Below are 18,775 nucleotides of genomic sequence, written 5' to 3' on the forward strand. Positions count from 1 at the left end.
CTAAGCTTCGTTAAAGCCAGCGCATTTCCAATCATTGCCGAGCTAACCGTAGAAGGTTAGTCTAGCTTTGGGACTACCCTTGATAGAGCCGAGGTGGCTCAATGGTTAGAGTGCAGTACTGCAGGCTACTTCCGCTGACTGCTAGCTGCAGTTCAGCAGTTCAAGGGTGACTCAGGCTTCCATCCTTCTGAGGTTGGTAAAATAAGGACCCAGATTGTTGGGGGCAATATGCTGATTCTAAACCACTTTGAAGGCTGTAAAAGCACTATGAAGCAGTATACAAGTCTAAGTGCTATTGCTATTACTATTCAGCAATTTTCGGCATTTGTCGCAGTTCTTTTAGCCTGGCCCTAGCTTTTTTTTCTTTTCTTTTTTTCTGGATTCTTAAATGAATTGGAATAACAAAGAGAGATGATGATGACACTCAAACATTATACTTCATGTTCACATGTGTGTGGGGGACCACCTTAAGAAGATTTGGGGTCTGGATAGTCTAAAGCAGTGGTCCCCAACCTTTTTATCGCCGCGGACCAGTCAGCCTTTGATAATTTTACCGTGGCCCGCTGAGCGTGCGCAGGGGTAGGGGGGCATTGTTCGCGACGACACATTGATTGTTCAGTATGGCTAGCGTAGATAGTGTAGCACAAACTGCGCCTACGCAAGGCTACGCTACTAGCGCTGTCTACGCTAGCCCTACGTAGCTGCGCAGGCGCTCTTAGGTTTTTTTCAGGAATCGGCCAGTGCTGAAGCGCTGAAAAGGAATGAGATGGGCGGCGCTGGACACAGGGGGGCGGTGGGCCGCTGGTGACGTCAGAGTGCCACCAGCGGTCCAGTAACACCCCTTGTGCCAGTTAGCCCTAATTTGCATACAGAAAGAAACTATGGCCCCCGGCCGCTGCAGCGATCATGGCCCCCGGCCGCTGCAGTGATCATGGCCCCCGGCCGCTGCGCGGCCCGGTGCCAGGTACTCCACGGCCCGGCACCGGTCCACGGACCGGGGGTTGGGGATCACTGGTCTAAAGCAATGGTAGTCAACCTGGTCCCTACCGCCCACTAGTGGGCGTTCCAGCTTTCATGGTGGGCGGTAGGGGTTTGCTGTAACTCTGCTTTATTATTTTATAAAGTTACTTCCCTACTTTATAAATCATCATTACTATGGAACCGGTGGGTGGTTAGAAAATTTTACTACTAGCAGAGATACAAAAGTGGGTGGTAGGTATAAAAAGGTTGACTACCCCTGGTCTAAAGGAAAGAAGAATTAGGGGTGACATGATAGCAGTATTTCAGTATTTGAAGGGCTGCACAAAGAAGAGGGGAATCAAATTATTCTCCAAAGCACCAGAGGGCAGTACAACAATGGTTGTAAATTAATCGGAGAGAGAAGCAACCTGGAATTAAGGAGAAACTTCCTAACAGCGAGGACAATTAACCAGTGGAACAGCTTGCCTTCAGAAATCGTAAGCACTCCATCACTGGAGGTTTTTAGGAGAGATTGGACAGTCACTCGTCTGAAAGAATAGAATGGAATAGGAATAAGAATAGGATAGGATAGATAGAACAGAATAGAATTAAAGGAATTTGCCTTTGGTGCATATGCTCTCAGTATATATGAAGAAAAATAAAATTGAATATTTTATTCAAGAATCATAAGATACAACACTTAGTAATAGTCATAAGTTACTAATAAGCTAGCAAATCATTAGTAAACAAATAAAACAATATAAATTTTAAAGATACAAACAACATGGTTGTAATCAAGAAGAACCTATAGATAGATAGATAGATAGATAGATAGATAGATAGATAGATAGATAGATAGATAGATAGATAGATAGATAGATAGATAGATAGATAGATAGATAGATAGATAGACAGACAGACAGACAGACAGACAGACAGACAGACAGACAGACAGACAGACGGGGGGGGGGCTGGACTAGAAGACCTCCAAGGTCCATTCCAGCCGTACTCTGTTCTAAGGGACAAATGCTCCCTCCTTTGTGGTATGACGGTGTCCTGCTTAGAAACGCGAATTACAACCTGAACTAACTCTCGTCCTCATTTGTTTCGCATTTTACTGGTATCCATCATAGAGAGCGGAGGATAGAGCGGCGACTTCCGGCAGCCATTGCGCTAAGCGACACATACGGGAAGCGGAAACTTGGCGCCCGGTTGACCTCGGCATGTGGTGGTGCTTCGGCCGGAGTCCACCGGCCTGGCGGAAGTTCGCCGTTTATTTTCCCTCTGTGCCTACCGCCCGTTCGCGATGCGGAAGGCAAACCCTGCCGCGACGTTGGCTCAGCAGCCAGCCGGATTTGCGCGACTTGTTCGCCAGACCGGAGCTTCGGCGCTACCTGGACCAGCATTCCCGGCCAGGAGAGCAGCCCGGCGGCTTCCGTTCGGCGTTGGCGGCGCAGATTCGCCTCTTGGGAGACAAGGAAGAGGAGCTGCGCGAGACAGAGCGCTTAGCGCGAGAAGGTGAGACGCCCCCACCTGATGCATGGAGTGGAAGAGGACGGTACGCGCTGGGTGGCAGCCCCCAGCTCGCCTGGAAGGGTCCCTGCACAGATTTGAACTGCGGGCAACCCTGCAGTAGTGTATTCTAACCCAGTGTTTCTCAACCTTGGCAACTTGAAGATGTCCGGACTTCAACTCCCAGAATTCCCCAGCCAGCGAATGCTGGCTGGGGAATTCTGGGAGTTGAAGTCCGGACATCTTCAAAGTGCCAAGGTTGAGAAACACTGTTCTAACCTAAGGTGACCAGATTTTCAGATTGGTAAAGAGGGACACCATTGACCCCCCCGGGGGGGGGAGGGCCTTCATTAAAAATTTTATATTGTGTCAAAAGCTCACAAAAGGCGATTAATGACCCCAGGACACTGAAACCATCCTAAATACGAATCTGTTGCCAAACAAAATTTTGATCTCGTGACCATGAGGATGCTGCAACAGTTCGCTAAGTGCGAAAAATGGTCATCAGTCACTTTTTTCAATGCCATTGTAATTTTGGTCACTAAACGTTTTCCCCCTTCTCGAAACACCTATCTTCTTCCTTCCTTCATTCCTCTTGCTTATCTACCTTCACCTTATCCGTCTTCTGCTCTTTCCCTCTCTTCCTTCCTTTCTCCTTCCATCCTCTCTTCTTTCCTCCCACTCCCTTCCTCCTTTTCCTTCCTCCTTCCATTCTTTCAGCTTCCTTTCTTTTGCCTATCTACCTTCTCTGTCTTTCTACTCTTTCCATCTCTCTCTTCCCCTTTGCTTCTGTTCCTTCCTCCTTCCATCCTTTCACCTTCCCTCCTTCCTATTTCTTCCTTCTTCCTCCCTTTTGCCTATCTACCTTCACTTTCTCTGTCTTTCTGCTCTTTCCCTCTCTTCCCCTTTCCTCCCTCCCTTCTTTCCTTTCTAGTTCCATCTTTTCTTCCTTCCTCTCTCCCTCCCTTTTTCTTTCTTCCTTCCTTCCTCCTTCCTCTTGCCTATCAACTTCATTCTCTTTCTCTTTCTGCTCCTTCCCTCTCTTCCCCTTCTCTTCCTACCTCCTTCCCTCTTTTCTCCCTCCCTTCTTCTTTTTCTTCCTTCCTTCTTCCATCTTCCTCCTCCTTCCTCCACCTTCCTTCTATTCTTTCTCCTTCCTTCCATCTTTCTCCTTCCATCTTCTCCCCCTTCTTCTTTTCCTTCTCCCCTCCCTCCTTCCTTCCTCTCCTTCCCACTCTCTCCTTGGGAGGGGACAAAACCCAAGGGCTAACGGGGGAGGGGGGGCAGCAGAGACCAAATAAAATCAGAAGATCTTATTACAATTTTCTTATTTGTTGGATTGCATTGCTGCGAACTTATAAACCAAATCAGGGGAACATTTTGCAACCGAGGGTGCTGCAAGGAAAGGGGGGAGGGAGGCAGCCCTCCCGTTTCCCCAGTTTTGCAAGGAATGAAAAACGGTGCTTTAATCCAAAGCAAAGGATGACTGCAATCGGAAACGCAGACAGGGAAAGAAAGAAAGAAAGATTCTTGTAGCACAAAACCCACCTTTGCATGGTTGTTAGAACATAGGTAAAACAAAACAAAAAACCCCAGTGTCCCTCCGCCCTCTGAATGGGACTCAGCGTGACTCCAATTTGAATAGAAGGACACAGAGCCACCTTCTATGTCACCTTCTCTGTCTTTCTGAATGGAACAAACCTTCCTTTCTGCAAACATCCTGATTTGCATGGAAGAGAATATAAAATGCTGCTGGGCGTAATACTTTTCAAGTCCACTCAGGGTTGACTGTTTTATGTGTTGTCAAGTTAGGGTTGACTCAGTTCCCCATGTAAAGGAGAGATTCAACCTAGAAATGAGAACTTTTCTGACAGAACGATCAACCAGTGGAACAGCTTGTCTAAAGAAGTTGTGGGAGTTTCATCACTGGAAGCTTACAAGAAGAGACTGGACTGCTATCTGTCAGAAGTGGTGTAACTTGAGCAAGGGGTTGGACTAGATGATCTACAAGGTCCCTTCCAACTCTGTTATTCTGTTATTCTATTCCCTGATCTTCCTATTTCACCTTTCACTGCAGGGGGCTTGATGATCATTTTCCTTTATCTAGTCATAATGTGCTAACCATTAAATTCTGTTCAACCATTCAGTTTAAAAAGATGTGTCTCCTTATGAAAGTCAAGGCTTGTATGTTATTATGTAGTGATTTCTAGAGTCCCTGCTCTGAGATATTTAGTGCCCTAGTTTCAAATGTTTAAAAATATTGAATTGTTATATTGCTTTATCAGCAGTTTAGAGAAAATGTGCAATAAGTGTAATTCCAAAGCAGGAATTACAGTAAGTGTAATTCCAATGTGCAATAAGTGTAATTCCAAAGGTTAGTGTAACACTAACCAGATTCACCAGCAGTGAATAAACCTAAACGTTTGGTCTGGTTTACTCTACATTTTAAAAACATTTTTAAAAGATGGTAATCTAAGATAGAATGCTGTGGCCTGGTTTCTGAATTAAATGCTGGTTTATTACAGGTAATCCTTGTGACACAATTGAGTCCAAAATTTGCATTGTTGAGCAAGAGAGTTTTGCCCCACTTTATGACCTTTTTTTGCCAGTTTTGTTAAGCAAATCACTGCAGTTGTTAAGTTAATAATGTGGTTTTGAATCTGACTTCCCCGTTGACTTTGTTTGTCAGAAGTCCGCAAAAGATTATCACGTGACTTTGGTCCTTCAACTGTCATAAATACATGCAGTTTCCCAGGCTCCAAATTTTGATCACATGATCATGGGGATGTTGCAACAGTTCAAAAAATGAAAAACGTTCATCTTTTTAATGCCATGGTAATTTTGAATTGTCACTAAATGAACAGTTGTAAGTGAAGAACTAACTGTATATCTTCCATACTTGTTGATATCTGGATGGGACAAAAAGTTAAAAATACCAAATAGCCAAGAGAGGAAAGGGATTGTGAGCCAGAGAAAAAAAATATTAATAGTATTATGACAATAGTGTGCTAACCTATTCTAGATGAAAACGAAGATTTGCGGAAGCTTGCAGAAAAGGAAGTTATTTCCTGTGAGGAAGAGATAGAAGAATTGAGACATCAGGTAAATCACTTATTGAAGCATGATATTTAAATTCAAGACTAACTTCTATTTTGATAAGGGACTGTCAAATGCTATTATTTGGCAGTCTGCTGCCCCACTTCATTTCATGTTTATTTTTTTCCACATACTGCTGAATTTCAGTTCTTTTAAGTATTTAATTTCAAGGAGGAATCCCATTAATCTGTGGAAGAATTTTTATTATGAATAGAAGAGAGTATGTATGGTCTAGGAGTGAACTGTTCAGTTATTGATGCTTTCTGAGCTTAGTTGGTTTCTTGAAGATGTTTCATTACCAGGGTACAGTTTCAGTGAGTTGGAAGCGATTTGATGTTGAATCTTATGTATACTTAACTCATCTAAACCAATTCATCAACTAACACTAACCAACTGTACAGTAAGTGTATCCTTTGGATTTAAAGGGAAATATTGCACAAGTGTAATACATTACATAATATTTAAAATATATGTACTGGTACATTTTTTTATTTCAGCCCATTCCAGGGAGCATTCCTTGCTGAGGGAAATTTTACTTAAATAAAAAAGGGTTTTTTATGTATTTCAGATAGTATCACTTTTGATTCCTTCAGAGGAAACTGACAAAAATGATCTTGTCATAGAAGTGACTGCTGGAGTTGGAGGGCTGGAAGCAATGTTGTTCACTGCTGAGATGTTTGATATGTATCAACAGTATGCAGCATATAAAAATTGGACTTTTGATACTCTGACATACACTTCTAGTGTTATAGGCAAGTAACCTTTTGAAATTCTGCCATGTATTTCCAGTACTATCAGCAAGTTGTCTTGAGATAACAAAAGAATTTCCCAAACTCTATAGTATGTAACAGAGAGTGAAGGTTCTCATCTTCGGTATCTTTTCAAGGATACTTGTTGAGAATCATATTATTTCATGTTTTAGAGACCTTAAGCGTGTTAAGAATGCTAGAGGTACCTCATGTAGTGGCATATATTTTTATTTTACTTTGACGTTGCCTTTATTTTATTTTGATGTTGCCTTTCTCCAGGTAGTTCACAATATAAGAACACAAACACAGCACAATAAATAAAAACACAATAAGAGAAATAAGCAAAATACTAGAACCATGTAAGGGCATTTGTATATGTCAGAAATCAGGCAAATGGGACACATGCAAATGGGACACATAAACCTACATGAAAGACAGCTATTCTTCATGAATGCCTACATCTGCAGGCCTTGCCCACCACTGTAAGATGTAGACCTCCAATAAACTTCAACTAGGTGGAACATAGCTCAGCAACAGACACTCATGAACACACGATAGGTAGGCAGACAGACAGACACACTTTTTTTGTGTTTCTGAACTTTTAAATAACTTTTTTTGCTGAAGACTTACATTTTGTGATTGCTTTTACTGTTTTTACTAAATTAAGGTGGCTTAAGACATGCATCTGCCAGTATAAAAGGCCTTGAAGCATATGGACAATTGAAGTTTGAAGGAGGAGTACATCGTGTTCAGCGCGTACCAAAGACGGAGAAGCAAGGCCGCATTCATACCAGCACAATGACTGTAGCAATTCTACCACAGCCAAGTGAGGTATGTGGTTACTATAATACCTTCTGCATTCAGACAAGAGGATTCTATTCTGTTACACTTTCCCCCCCTACCTATTGATGACTAATTAGCAGCATTAATAAATTCACCAAATCTTAGAGTAAATAAGTTTGTTGAATTTGGAGTTCAAATAGTCTGTTGTTAGAGAATAAGCAATATGTTTCTTCCCTGTTCCAGATAACTCTGACAATTAATCCTAAAGACCTATGTATTGAAACTAAAAGAGCCAGTGGAGCTGGTGGCCAGCATGTGAATACTACTGATAGTGCCGTACGGATAGTGCATATTCCCTCAGGTATTATTGGTACATGACTTTCAAATGAGTGAATTTTTAAAAAATATGCTGTCATCTTTTATATGATGATGCTCAGCAACAAGATACATGCTTTATAGAAAATCATAGCTATCAGTGTTGTCTACAATTTGGACTGAGTTTGTTATTGGATATAGAACATTTCAGCACTGTAGCATAAGGAAGTTAACCAGCCAAGATAAGTTCTATTGAACTCTCATTCTGAAGATGTGGAAGGACATGACCCAGAGTCTGTTTTTTCAGTGCTCCAGTTAAGATTGGGGAACACATTGGAGAAAAAGAAAAGAAAAATATTCTTGCTTTGGAAAGGATGGTGTAATGTATAAATTAGAAAATGCTAATTCACATACATACTATACATATATTATAAAATATTGTACAACAATGCAGCCCAATACATCTTTATGCAGAAAGGTGTGTGTATATTCTGTGTGTGTGTGTGCAGACAGGATTTTATTTGCGGCTTTCCCTCAACAATCTCTTACACTTTTTATTTTTTTACTTGTACCTATACTACATTCATTTTCTTAGAACTAACAATGTACAGTAGATTATACATTTCACTGCATACAAATGTTTTACAAAAAAAGCCATAGAAAATATCATTGGCTTCTGATAGAATATATAGCACATATATAAAAATATATAACAAAATTTGTCATTCTAATCAAGATCTGTTCTGATGCTGCTACAGCTTCAATAGCATATTTGTTTCCAAATCCTGGCATCTTACTTTTAAGTTTAAAAATAGAGCAATTGTGTAATTTAACTAAAAATGCAAAGTAGTCTTCTTAACATACAAAATACATGTTTGTGCTTTACATACTTCTGATTTATTTATTTTTTTGACCTAACTTCTACATTTCCTCTGTTGTAGGCATAGTATCTGAATGTCAACAAGCAAGATCTCAAATTAAAAATAAAGAAAAAGCTATGGAGCTTCTTCATGCTAAACTATATAGCATCAAACTTGAAGAACAAACGGCAAAGATACATACTGCCAGAAAGATTCAGGTAAAATGTTTTGAATTGTTCTTCAGATCTAAGGATGTTCTGCTATAATAACTATGGCTGAATTTGCAGCTGAGGTGGGAGATGGAGTTAAAAGACAGGCTAGCTTGAATCTTTGCAGAAGAGAAAGCAATGGAAACTTGAATCCCCCCTCCCACCCACCCACCCCCCAAAAATATCCTTGATGTGATTACCTGGTTGTTCTCAAGAGAGTGCAATTAGTCTAGTGAGATTCTTGTAAATAAGCAAGTTGCAATAAAGAAACATCTCAGATCAGCCCATGGTTTCATTCTGGTTCCTTGCACTTGACACTAGGCAAATCAGCAGTGCACTGATACACGCTGTTTCACTCAAGCCTCAGTTGCAAAGAAAAACCAGAACTGGTGAGAAAAACTGTTTTTCCTAATATCATAAAGAAATAAAAATAATTGACAATACCATCCATGATTTATTTGCTGTACCTGGTCAGAGCATATCAGTGATGGTGATCTAAATAGCAGACAGCAGCATACAGCTTTGTTAATAAGCCATAATATCTTGTGGTGTTGGACTAAACCAGCTCATGTTGAAAAGATATGGATTATAACTTGGATATATGTGGTTGAAACAAAGTGATGCAGTGTGAGCCCTGAAATGTTACTGAGCATTGGTAGAAGGAAAGAAGATATAGTTGTGTAGAACAGCATTCTGCCAAATTGGTGCCCTTCACGTATTGGTCTTTCAAAATTTCCAACCAACAAGCTGGGCAATCATGAAAATTGTGGCCCAAGACATTTTGAGGGAACTTGGGGCAGGTTAATTGTTTAAACTGTTTTGTTTCTATTTCTTTACTCCTTTCTCTTCTCCTATCGACTTTATTCAAAATTTCTCCCTGATTGAGAAAAAGCATGTTTAGATGGAGATATGTAAAAGCGGTGTTATGCATGTGTGTCATGCTTACAAGAATTGCCTTCTATGAGTAAATGTAACAAAGGTTCACTACCCTTCTCCAAATTTCTTGTCCCCGTCTTGAGCAGTTTAGACTGGAAGCTCTTCAGAAAAGTTTTTGCTTATATTGACTTTGTAAAGGACTTTATATATTGATGCTTTACTTTTTTCATGGATATACATGTTAAGTGAGATGTTTGCTCCATTTTACAACCTTTCTTGCTTAAGTTGTTTAGTGATTCCCTGTAGCTGATGTTAGTAACCTGGTTAAGTGAATTTGGCTGTGCCACTGACCTTGTCAGGTCACAAAAGGGGATCACATGATCTTGGGACACAGCAACGTCATAAATATGAATCAGTTGCCAAGCATATGGATTTTGATCACATGATCATGGGGATGCTACAAAGGTTGTAACTGAAAAATGGTCATAAACCACTCTTTTCAGTGATAACTTTGAACAGTCACTAAATGAACTGTTGTAAGTCGAAGACTACCTGTATTCTGTCTCTATTTCTTTACTTCTTTCTCTTCTCCTATCTACTTTATTCAAAATTTCTCCCTGATTGAGAAAAAGCATGTTTAGATGAAGATATGTAAAAGAGATGTTATGCATGTGTGTCATGCTTACAAGAATTGCCTTCTATGAGTAAATGTAACAAAGGTTCACTAACCCTTCTCCAAATTTCTTGTCCCCTTTCTTGAAGCTCTTCACGCGCACACAATTTGTTGGATTGGGAGCATTTCCTAAATACTCAACTATTAGGACGTGTAAAAACTTTACTTATTTTTTCCCCCCTGTTTAGATTGGAACCAAAGGAAGATCAGAAAAAATCAGAACTTACAATTTTTCCCAGGATCGCGTTACTGACCATAGAATAGGCAAGTCAGTACATCACATTGAAAGATTCATGCTGGGAGAAGAACTGCTAGATGAAATGATAGAGTCACTAAGAAAATACAGTGAATATGAGGTGTTAATGGAAGTTATTTCAGAAAACGATGCAAGCAGACCAAATTGACCTTCATCAAATCCCAGGCCATAGGTAGGAAAATGCTTTCCAAACTAGTTCATTGCATATTTGTTTGCTTACACAGAATTGATTTACAATCCCAGACATACTGCATATCAATTTTTTTTGTGTTGCTTAACACCCAAACAACAAATATTGATTACTGTAACAAGGGGGTTGAATGCACCCTGCCCCATGGCCTGGGAATAGCCAGGTATTTAAGGCCTTCCTAAATGCCTAAGGTGACCAGATTTTCAGATTGGTAAAGAGGGACACCATTGACTGGAGGGGGGGGGGGGGGGGACTTGATTAAAAATTTTATATTTTGTCAAAAGTTCACAAAAGGCAATTAATGACCCCAGAACACTGAAACTATCATAAATACGAATCTGTTGCCAAACAAAATTTTGATCACGTGACCATGAGGATGCTGCAACAGTCGCTAAGTGCGAAAAAAGGTTGCAACGGTCGCTAAGTGAAAAATGGTCATCAGTCACTTTTTTCAATGCCATTGTAACTTTGGTCACTAAACGTTTTCCCCCTCCTCGAGACACTTATCTTCTTCCTTCCTTCCTTCCTCTTGCTTATCTACCTTCACCTTATCCGTCTTCTGCTCTTTCCCTCTCTTCCTTCCTTTCTCCTTCCATCCTCTCTTCTTTCCTCCCTCACTCCCTTCCTCCTTTTCCTTCCTCCTTCCATTCTTTCAGCTTCCTTTCTTTTGCCTATCTACCTTCTCTGTCTTTCTACTCTTTCCATCTCTCTCTTCCCCTTCGCTTGTTCCTTCCTCCTTCCATCCTTTCACCTTCCCTCCTTCCTATTTCTTCCTTCTTCCTCCCTTTTGCCTATCTACCTTCACTTTCTCTGTCTTTCTGCTCTTTCCCTCTCTTCCCCTTTCCTCCCTCCCTTCTTTCCTTTCTAGTTCCATCTTTTCTTCCTTCCTCTCTCCCTCCCTTTTTCTTTCTTCCTTCCTTCCTCATTCCTCTTGCCTATCAACTTCATTCTCTTTCTCTTTCTGCTCCTTCCCTCTCTTCCCCTTCTCTTCCTACCTCCTTCCCTCTTTTCTCCCTCCTTCTTTTTCTTCCTTCCTTCTTCCATCTTCCTCCTCCTTCCTCCACCTTCCTTCTATTCTTTCTCCTTCCTTCCATCTTTCTCCTTCCATCTTCTCCCCCTTCTTCTTTTCCTTCTCCCCTCCCTCCTTCCTTCTTCTCCTTCCCACTCTCTCCTTGGGAGGGGACAAAACCCAAGGGCTAACGGGGGGGGGGGGCAGCAGAGACCAAATAAAATCAGAAGATCTTATTACAATTTTCTTATTTGTTGGATTGCATTGCTGCTAACTTATAAACCAAATCAGGGGAACATTTTGCAACCGAGGGTGCTGCAAGGAAAGGGGGGAGGGAGGCAGCCCTCCCGTTTCCCCAGTTTTGCAAGGAATGAAAAACGGTGCTTTAATCCAAAGCAAAGGATGACTGCAATCGGAAACGCAGACAGGGAAAGATCCTTCTAGCACAAAACCCACCTTTGCATGGTTGTGAGAACATAGGTAAAACAAAACAAAAAAGCACTGCGTCCCTCCGCCCTCTGAATGGGACTCAGCATGACTCTGATTTGAATAGAAGGCCATGGAGCCAGGCGGGGAGATAAGCACCTTCATTTGCATTCTCTGCGACCATGATGCTTTGCGAGGAACAATCCCAGGGGCTCCCCATGACTTTTTGCAGATTTTTCCTTTTGTGCTTACAAAAAAAAGGGGGGACTCTTAAAACGCCACAGAATGAGCTGTCAGCCTGACAAAATGCAACCCCTTCCTTCGTCCTCCTCCTCCGTCACTAACAGCTGGGGGCTCAGAAATCGGAGCGAAAGGCCAGTCCTCCATCTCTTCCCTCTTCCTGGATTCACTCCGAAGTTTTTTAAATCCTCCTTCTGTGCATAAACACTCCTTCTGCCCCCCCCCTCTCTGTATCTGTTTGTCTCTCACTCTGTGTGGCTCTTTGCCTCTATCTCCCTCCCTCCGTCTCTCTCTCTGTTGTTCTCTCTGTGTGTCTGTCTCTCTGTCTCTCTCTATCTCTATCTCTCCTCCCTCCCTCTCTCTGTGTGTGTGTGTGTGTTTCTCACTCTGTGTGTGTGTGTCTCTGTCTCTGTCTGTAAGCCGCTGTTGCGCCTGTCGTCCTGGATCAGGCTGAGCTGTCTATCCTTCAACACCTCCCAGGGGTGCACATCCATCGTAAAATCCATCGGGTTGTCCAAAGTAGCGGGGCTCAGCAGGACCTTGGCTGAATGTGTGCAAACGCTCAAGTCCGCTGCTCGCCGCTCCTCAGCTAGTTGCAAAGTTCTCTCCAGAGATTCTGGCAGGCGGAGGCAGCGCTTGCCTCTCGAGCTTCGGCGAAGGGAATTTTTTCTGTGGGACGGAGCCTGGGCGGCAGGGAATTTCCCCGCCGAAGTAGAAGGCGAGGCTTTCAAACTAGTCTGATCCTGCTTGAAAAGGTTGCTGTGGTGGAGCAAAGGGTGCCCTGGCTAAGGATTCCCTCTTTCAGTCGGTCTCTGGAATTTCTTTCCCCCCTTTTTTTTCTACAGAAGGAAAGGGTTTTTGACTGGGCAGCTCGACATGATTAAGGCCGTTCTGTTCCTCCTTTGCGTTGCCCTCTCAGGAGACCATCGAGGAAGACAAGGAATGCGAGGGGGATCCCTGCCCCCGTGGATGGGCTCCGGACTAGCGGAGCCTCCTCTTCCTCCTTTTTAACCATGTGATCTTTTTAACCACGCGATTTTCGGCTGCTGCATAAGCCCACGGGCACTGGCTGCCCTCTTCTCTCTGATAGCCGCCTGGTTAAAAAGGAGGAGGAGGCTCCACTGGTCCGGAGCCCATCTGCGGGGGGAGGGATCCCCCTTGCATTCCTTGTCTTTTCTTTTGTTCTCTGCTGCCCGAACGAGTGAATGAGGCAGTAGGAGAATGAAAGGAGATTGTGTCCCTTCTGTCTCCCCGTTGCTCAGAAAAGCAACTCCGGGAAGGTCCTTTGGTGGCGGCAGGTGTCCTAGAACCTGCCTGCTAGCAAAGGACCTTCCCGAAGTTGCTTTTCTGAGCAACGGGGAGACAGAAGGGACAAAATACTGGCCGGCCGGGACGGGTATACAGGGCTGGGGGCGGGGCAGACTTACTTTCTTTTCCGGTCACAAAAATTGGGACTTTTTAAGAACGCCCCGGGACGCGGGACAAATTGTGCAAAATCGGGACTGTCCTGCCAAAATCGGGATGTCTGGTCACCTTATAAATGCCTTCCTAAATCATGATACAAGCTGATATCATGATATAGTTTAAGGGGACCTTATTCCACAGAATATGTCCTTCCCAGATCCTGAAAAATGACAGTTCAAAGGTACCTGGAGCATGCCCATTCTGTTGGCTCTTACTGATTGGACAGAAACCACAAGAAAAAGGCAGTATCTCAAATAACTAGGCCTTATGCCATGTAGGGTTTTATAGATTAGGTGATAACTAGCATCTTAAATTGCACACAGAAGCATACTTGCACTCTAGTGCAACACAAGGAAGTCAAGTGGGGAAGGCTAAAAGCATGCTGTGGCTAAGCTGTCCTGTTTTCTAATTTGTTTTTGAAGGATTTTTATGTGTATATTAAATTTATATGCTGCCTAATTCCCATCGACTGGGTGGCATGAAAGCCTACTTTTTTGTGAAAAAGCATCAATGCTTCTGGTAGAAACTGTTAAATATCTGTATTTATTTAATTTATATAGCTGCCCATCACAATGAGTAACTCTGATGACTAATTCTGGTGAGAAGAATTAAAATAGAACAAAAACAAGAGCGAACATTATAAAAATTAAAAATTCAGATAGCCAAGAAACAATAACCCAAATCATTAACACAACCAAGCTGCTAAATTCGAAAAACTGGGTTATTATAGCTTCCATACTTGAATAGACAATGGTGAGAAATTGGAAAACTGAGAATATGCCCATTTTTAAGTACTTGCTCACAGTCAACTGTGCAGTTGAAGTGTTTATGTATTTGTTTTATTTCTAGGCAGTTCATTGGCTCTAGGCAAATAGCAGTAAGAAATACTAATAAGCTTCCAAATAGTAAATTAAATATAGTATCAAAATTCTACAAAAAACTAACACAGACCTTGTCTGCCAAATTAACATTTTCAAACACAGCATACCCTCCTGTGCTTGATGGAAATAACCAGATCTTAATCAGGTCTTGACAGAATTGCGTCATGTCATGTTGCATGAGTACATAAATGACAGTGGTGGAAATTGGTGGATATAAATGAATTATCCAGATGACCTTGGATATATCAGGCACAGTTCAAACATTATTTTTTAGAGATGTCAACGTTCAAATTTAATCTGTTACATTTGAAATCTTTTAAATAGGATAAATAAATAAATCAACACTTCTTAATATAAGAAAATGCAATGCAATGTAATGTCTCTGTAAATGCTAAGATGAATATTTTTCTTTATTATATTTTCAGTTTTGCAAGGTGTTTGGGATTTCTCCAAAAAAGCTAGCATCTCTTGATGTTCTAAAACTGCACTCAGTCAGCCTGATTGAAATTATTTCTCTTAATTAAGGATTTACTCTTTGCTAATAATTATAGGTGAGGTTCCATATCTTACATACAATAGATTTTTGTCAGTGTTGCCTCAAAGATGGGAGAATCTAGGATTTAAAAAAAAATCTTTTAAAACTGCTCCTGAGCAGCAGCAACGCTTTTTCCAAATTTTTCAGGAAAAAAAGAATTCCCAAATTAGTTTTCCATTTGAGGGGAAACTCTCTGAGATGCTTTCTGAGCTTAATTGTTTTCTTATAGACATTTCATTACCCAAACTAGCTAACATCATCAATGCTAGTAATGGAGCTTGCTCTCAGCTTTCCTTTTCCATTTAGATAATCATATATACTTGTGAAAGGCAAGTCAAAGCAATTGTCTATGTTAAGAAAAGAGGAGTCTCTGTATAAATGATAAGGAATTTATATTTTGTATCAACTTTTACTTGAAATAAATTACATTGAGAATTGTCTTTAAGAATCTGATTTTTCTGAATACTAATATCGTACTGAATACTAGTATACTAAATACTAAAACGGAAAAAAATTCCTTGACTACCCAGCCTTCATTTAGAGGCAGATTCAGGTTCTCACCCATGCTTCTATTTATTGTCTTATTTTGTCTCCCGGTTGTGCACAAAAAATAAACAGGGCAGTGTAGTTGTAAATGATGAAAATAGCCTACTTGTAAAAGATCAAACTCTTCCCGCAACTCTCTCCCATTGGACATTTAACTGTACCCTACTAGAAATAAAGGGGATTGTATCCCTTTACATATGCATTAGCTTTCAGTTCAAAATTTGAAATAGCATATAAAAAGTAGCTGCACCCCAGAACTGAAAAGATCCCCAAACGTCTTACATAAGATAAATAATGAATGTATGATTTTATTCTAAAGTCTAAAAATATGTAACTGAAAGTAAATGATGTGGAAATAAAAGCTCAGATTTAGTTCCTAATATTTGATGAGAATGGGTACCCAAGGGAAAAAAATAATCTGATATTTATATCCACATACAAAGACTTAAATAGATGTACCAGTTCACTGTCTCCAAAACTCATCCTGGACGGAATAGAACTACCCTTTTAGTTCCAGCTTACAAATTTAGTACAGAATACCATATTTCAATATGAAAAAATGTAATTTCTATGTAAATGCTAAAATGAGCATTTTTCTTTATTGTATTGTTTTCAAATTTGCAAAGTGTTTGAGATTTTCCAAATAAAGCTAACATCTCTTGATGTTTTAAAGCTGTATTCAATCAGCCTGATTGAAATTATTTCCTTTAATTAAGGATTTACTGTGGCAAGTAAAACTACCAAAATTCCCGACCCTGTACATGTAGCCTCTACTTATGACCACAATTGACCCCAAAATTTCTGTTGTTAAGTGAGACGTTTGCTCCATGTTACAACCTTTCTTGCTTAAGTTGTTTAGTGATTCCCTGTAGCTGATGTTAGTAACCTGGTTAAGTGAATTTGGCTGTGCCACTGACGGTGTCAGATCACAAAAGAGGATCACATGACCTTGGGACACAGCAACATCATAAATATGAATCAGTTGCCAAGCATATGAATTTTGATCACATGATCATGGGGATGCTACAAAGGTTGTAACTGAAAAATGGTCATAAATCACTCTTTTCAGTGATAACTTTGAAGTCACTAAACGAACTGTTGTAAGTCAAAGACTACCTTTATTCTGTCAGTTGATGGTTTCACATCATGAAAGAATTAAAGAATTCTTAAAGAATTGCAAACTTTGTCCCTCTTCCAGAGTCAATAACTGAAGCCATTTGTATTTCTGCAGAGCACCTATCCTTAGGTCATGCTTTCTGTGTGCTACTTTTAATAATAGTGTATCTTTATAAATAAAAGAATCGAATGGAATAAATGTATCATTTAGGTTTTAAAAAAACATAAAATAATACTTTCTTGTATGAGGTTATTGGTTCCACCACAAAATCGCGGAGGACAAAATCGCCCTCGACGAAAGCGCGCATTTGACGTCATCACAGCGCGACGAAAACATCGTGCTGTGATCGAAAAATGTAAAAATAAAGCTAAAACCTTCCCCTAACCCCCCCAAACCTAACCCTAAACCTAACCCTAACTCTTAACCTAATCCTAAATCTAACCCTAAACCTAACCGTTAACGTAACGAAAAACCTAACGCTAACCCTTAACCTAACGCTAAACCTAACGCTAACGCTCTAAACCTGACCTTAACCTAACCCTAACCCTAACCCTTAACCTAACCCTTACCTTTATGTGAATCGGCTTGCTTTAATTTTAATTTTATTTCAATTTTTAATTTTTTTCGTCGCGCTGTGATGACGTCACATGCGCGCTTTCGTCGAGCGCGATTTTGTCCTCCGCGCTTTTGACGGGTCACGGAGGTTATTCACTTTGATGAAAATAAGTTTGGTTAGAAGCCCTTTTTCGTTCCACTTAAACCTCATTTTATATTTGTTTTATTGAGAAATTGTATGCTATGTTGACATCTGAAATATATGCCTTGAATTCATCTGATTTTAGTAGTGACATTTCTTAATGATAATATTGCCAGGTCATCTCGAAAGAGATTTTAATGAAAAATTGATGCATAAGTGTTTATAGTTTGGGGTATCTGTTTAACGTTACTAAATGTGATAGGATTTCTTCATAGATTAACCAATATACTCCCTATGGCCGTAATGGCAAATCTATGGCACGTGTGCCAGATGTGGCACACAGAGCCCTCTCTGGGAGCACATGTGCCATCGCCAGCTGGTCCTCGCTGTCGCCTGAGCGCTGGAAAACAGCACGAAAAATGGCCAATAAACAGGCCATTTCAGGCTGGTTTTGGACCATTTTTCAAGCCATTTTGACCCAAAAACACACTCCAAAATTGGCCTGAAACGGTCCAAAAAGCAGCCTGAAAACAGCCAAAAAACAGGTAGGCATGCACCAGCCAGTTGGTCTTTGAGTTTCCGGCACTCCGGCGCGCACACATGCACACACATTCCGGTTTGGATTTGATTTATTGGATTTATATGCCGCCCTTCTCCCAAGGACTCAGCGCGGCATACAACATTAAAAAAAACACATATTACAAAAGTTAAAAAAAAAATATCCCAAACAAACCCAATTAGGATTAACATATTTTTTTAAAAAAAATTCGATTAAAATTAACAATGATAAATAATTGAGTTGAGTTGTGAGCCACCCTGAGTCCCTTCAGGGAAAAGGGTGGCATACAAATAAAGCAAAATGCAAATGCAATTTATTTTGTTTTGCTGGAAAAGCCACCTTTTTAGGGCACGTCGGACCGGCACTTGGTGCCGAAAAGGTTCACCATCACTGCCCTATGAGATTTTAAATAAATAGCTTTGGACTTTAAAATATATGATATAAAAACAAAGGGAAGAAAATACAGTAGCAGTAGCCCAAATCCTATCGAATGTAGCTTTTTACTTGTGGGCTTGTTACACGTGGAAGGGCCAGTTAGTCTTTCCATTTCTGTTCAATGCCTTTACTTTGAAGGCCATAAATAATTGTGGGAAATAAGTGCATCATTCCAAAGTCACATATAGAGCCTACTTAATTTAATGGGAAAGCATGGTTCTCCAAATAACATGCAAGGCTCAAACAGTAAGGTAAACACAGGGGAACTTTCCATCGGTCCAATGCTTTAGATGGCCACAGCTTGCCTATTTATGTCCCGAAATAAATAAAAAAATCACTATTAATTTTCTTGCAAGTTTAGGGTAAGATATATAGGACAGGGGTCCT

At 40.7% G+C, this 18,775-nt stretch overlaps 1 protein-coding gene across 1 annotated transcript; it reads left to right on the forward strand.

The window, feature by feature from the left end:
* The first annotated feature begins 1,393 nt into the window (after positions 1-1,393).
* On the forward strand, positions 1,394-15,474 carry MTRF1L (mitochondrial translation release factor 1 like). The gene is made up of 8 exons (XM_087718277.1): positions 1,394-1,457; positions 2,094-2,478; positions 5,495-5,574; positions 6,137-6,320; positions 6,985-7,148; positions 7,344-7,461; positions 8,357-8,493; positions 10,222-15,474. The coding sequence occupies exons 2-8, from the start codon at positions 2,184-2,186 to the stop codon at positions 10,435-10,437; spliced, it is 1,194 nt and encodes a 397-aa protein (XP_087574403.1). The 5' UTR covers positions 1,394-1,457; positions 2,094-2,183; the 3' UTR covers positions 10,438-15,474.
* Positions 15,475-18,775: the final 3,301 nt, after the last annotated feature.

The sequence above is a fragment of the Thamnophis sirtalis genome, unplaced genomic scaffold (assembly GCF_051295495.1).
Source record: "Thamnophis sirtalis isolate CommonGarterSnake01/CBP01778 unplaced genomic scaffold, rThaSir2_p1.2 scaffold_6, whole genome shotgun sequence".
NCBI classification, from domain to species: domain Eukaryota; kingdom Metazoa; phylum Chordata; class Lepidosauria; order Squamata; family Natricidae; genus Thamnophis; species Thamnophis sirtalis.

Excerpts from the sequence above, each read along its gene's own strand:
- MTRF1L (XM_087718277.1), top strand. The coding sequence starts at position 2,184 with ATGTGGTGGTGCTTCGGCCGGAGTCCACCGGCCTGGCGGAAGTTCGCC. Across the intron at positions 5,575-6,136 it reads TAGAAGAATTGAGACATCAG|ATAGTATCACTTTTGATTCC; the intron begins GTAAATCACTTA and ends TATGTATTTCAG. Across the intron at positions 7,462-8,356 it reads GATAGTGCATATTCCCTCAG|GCATAGTATCTGAATGTCAA; the intron begins GTATTATTGGTA and ends CCTCTGTTGTAG.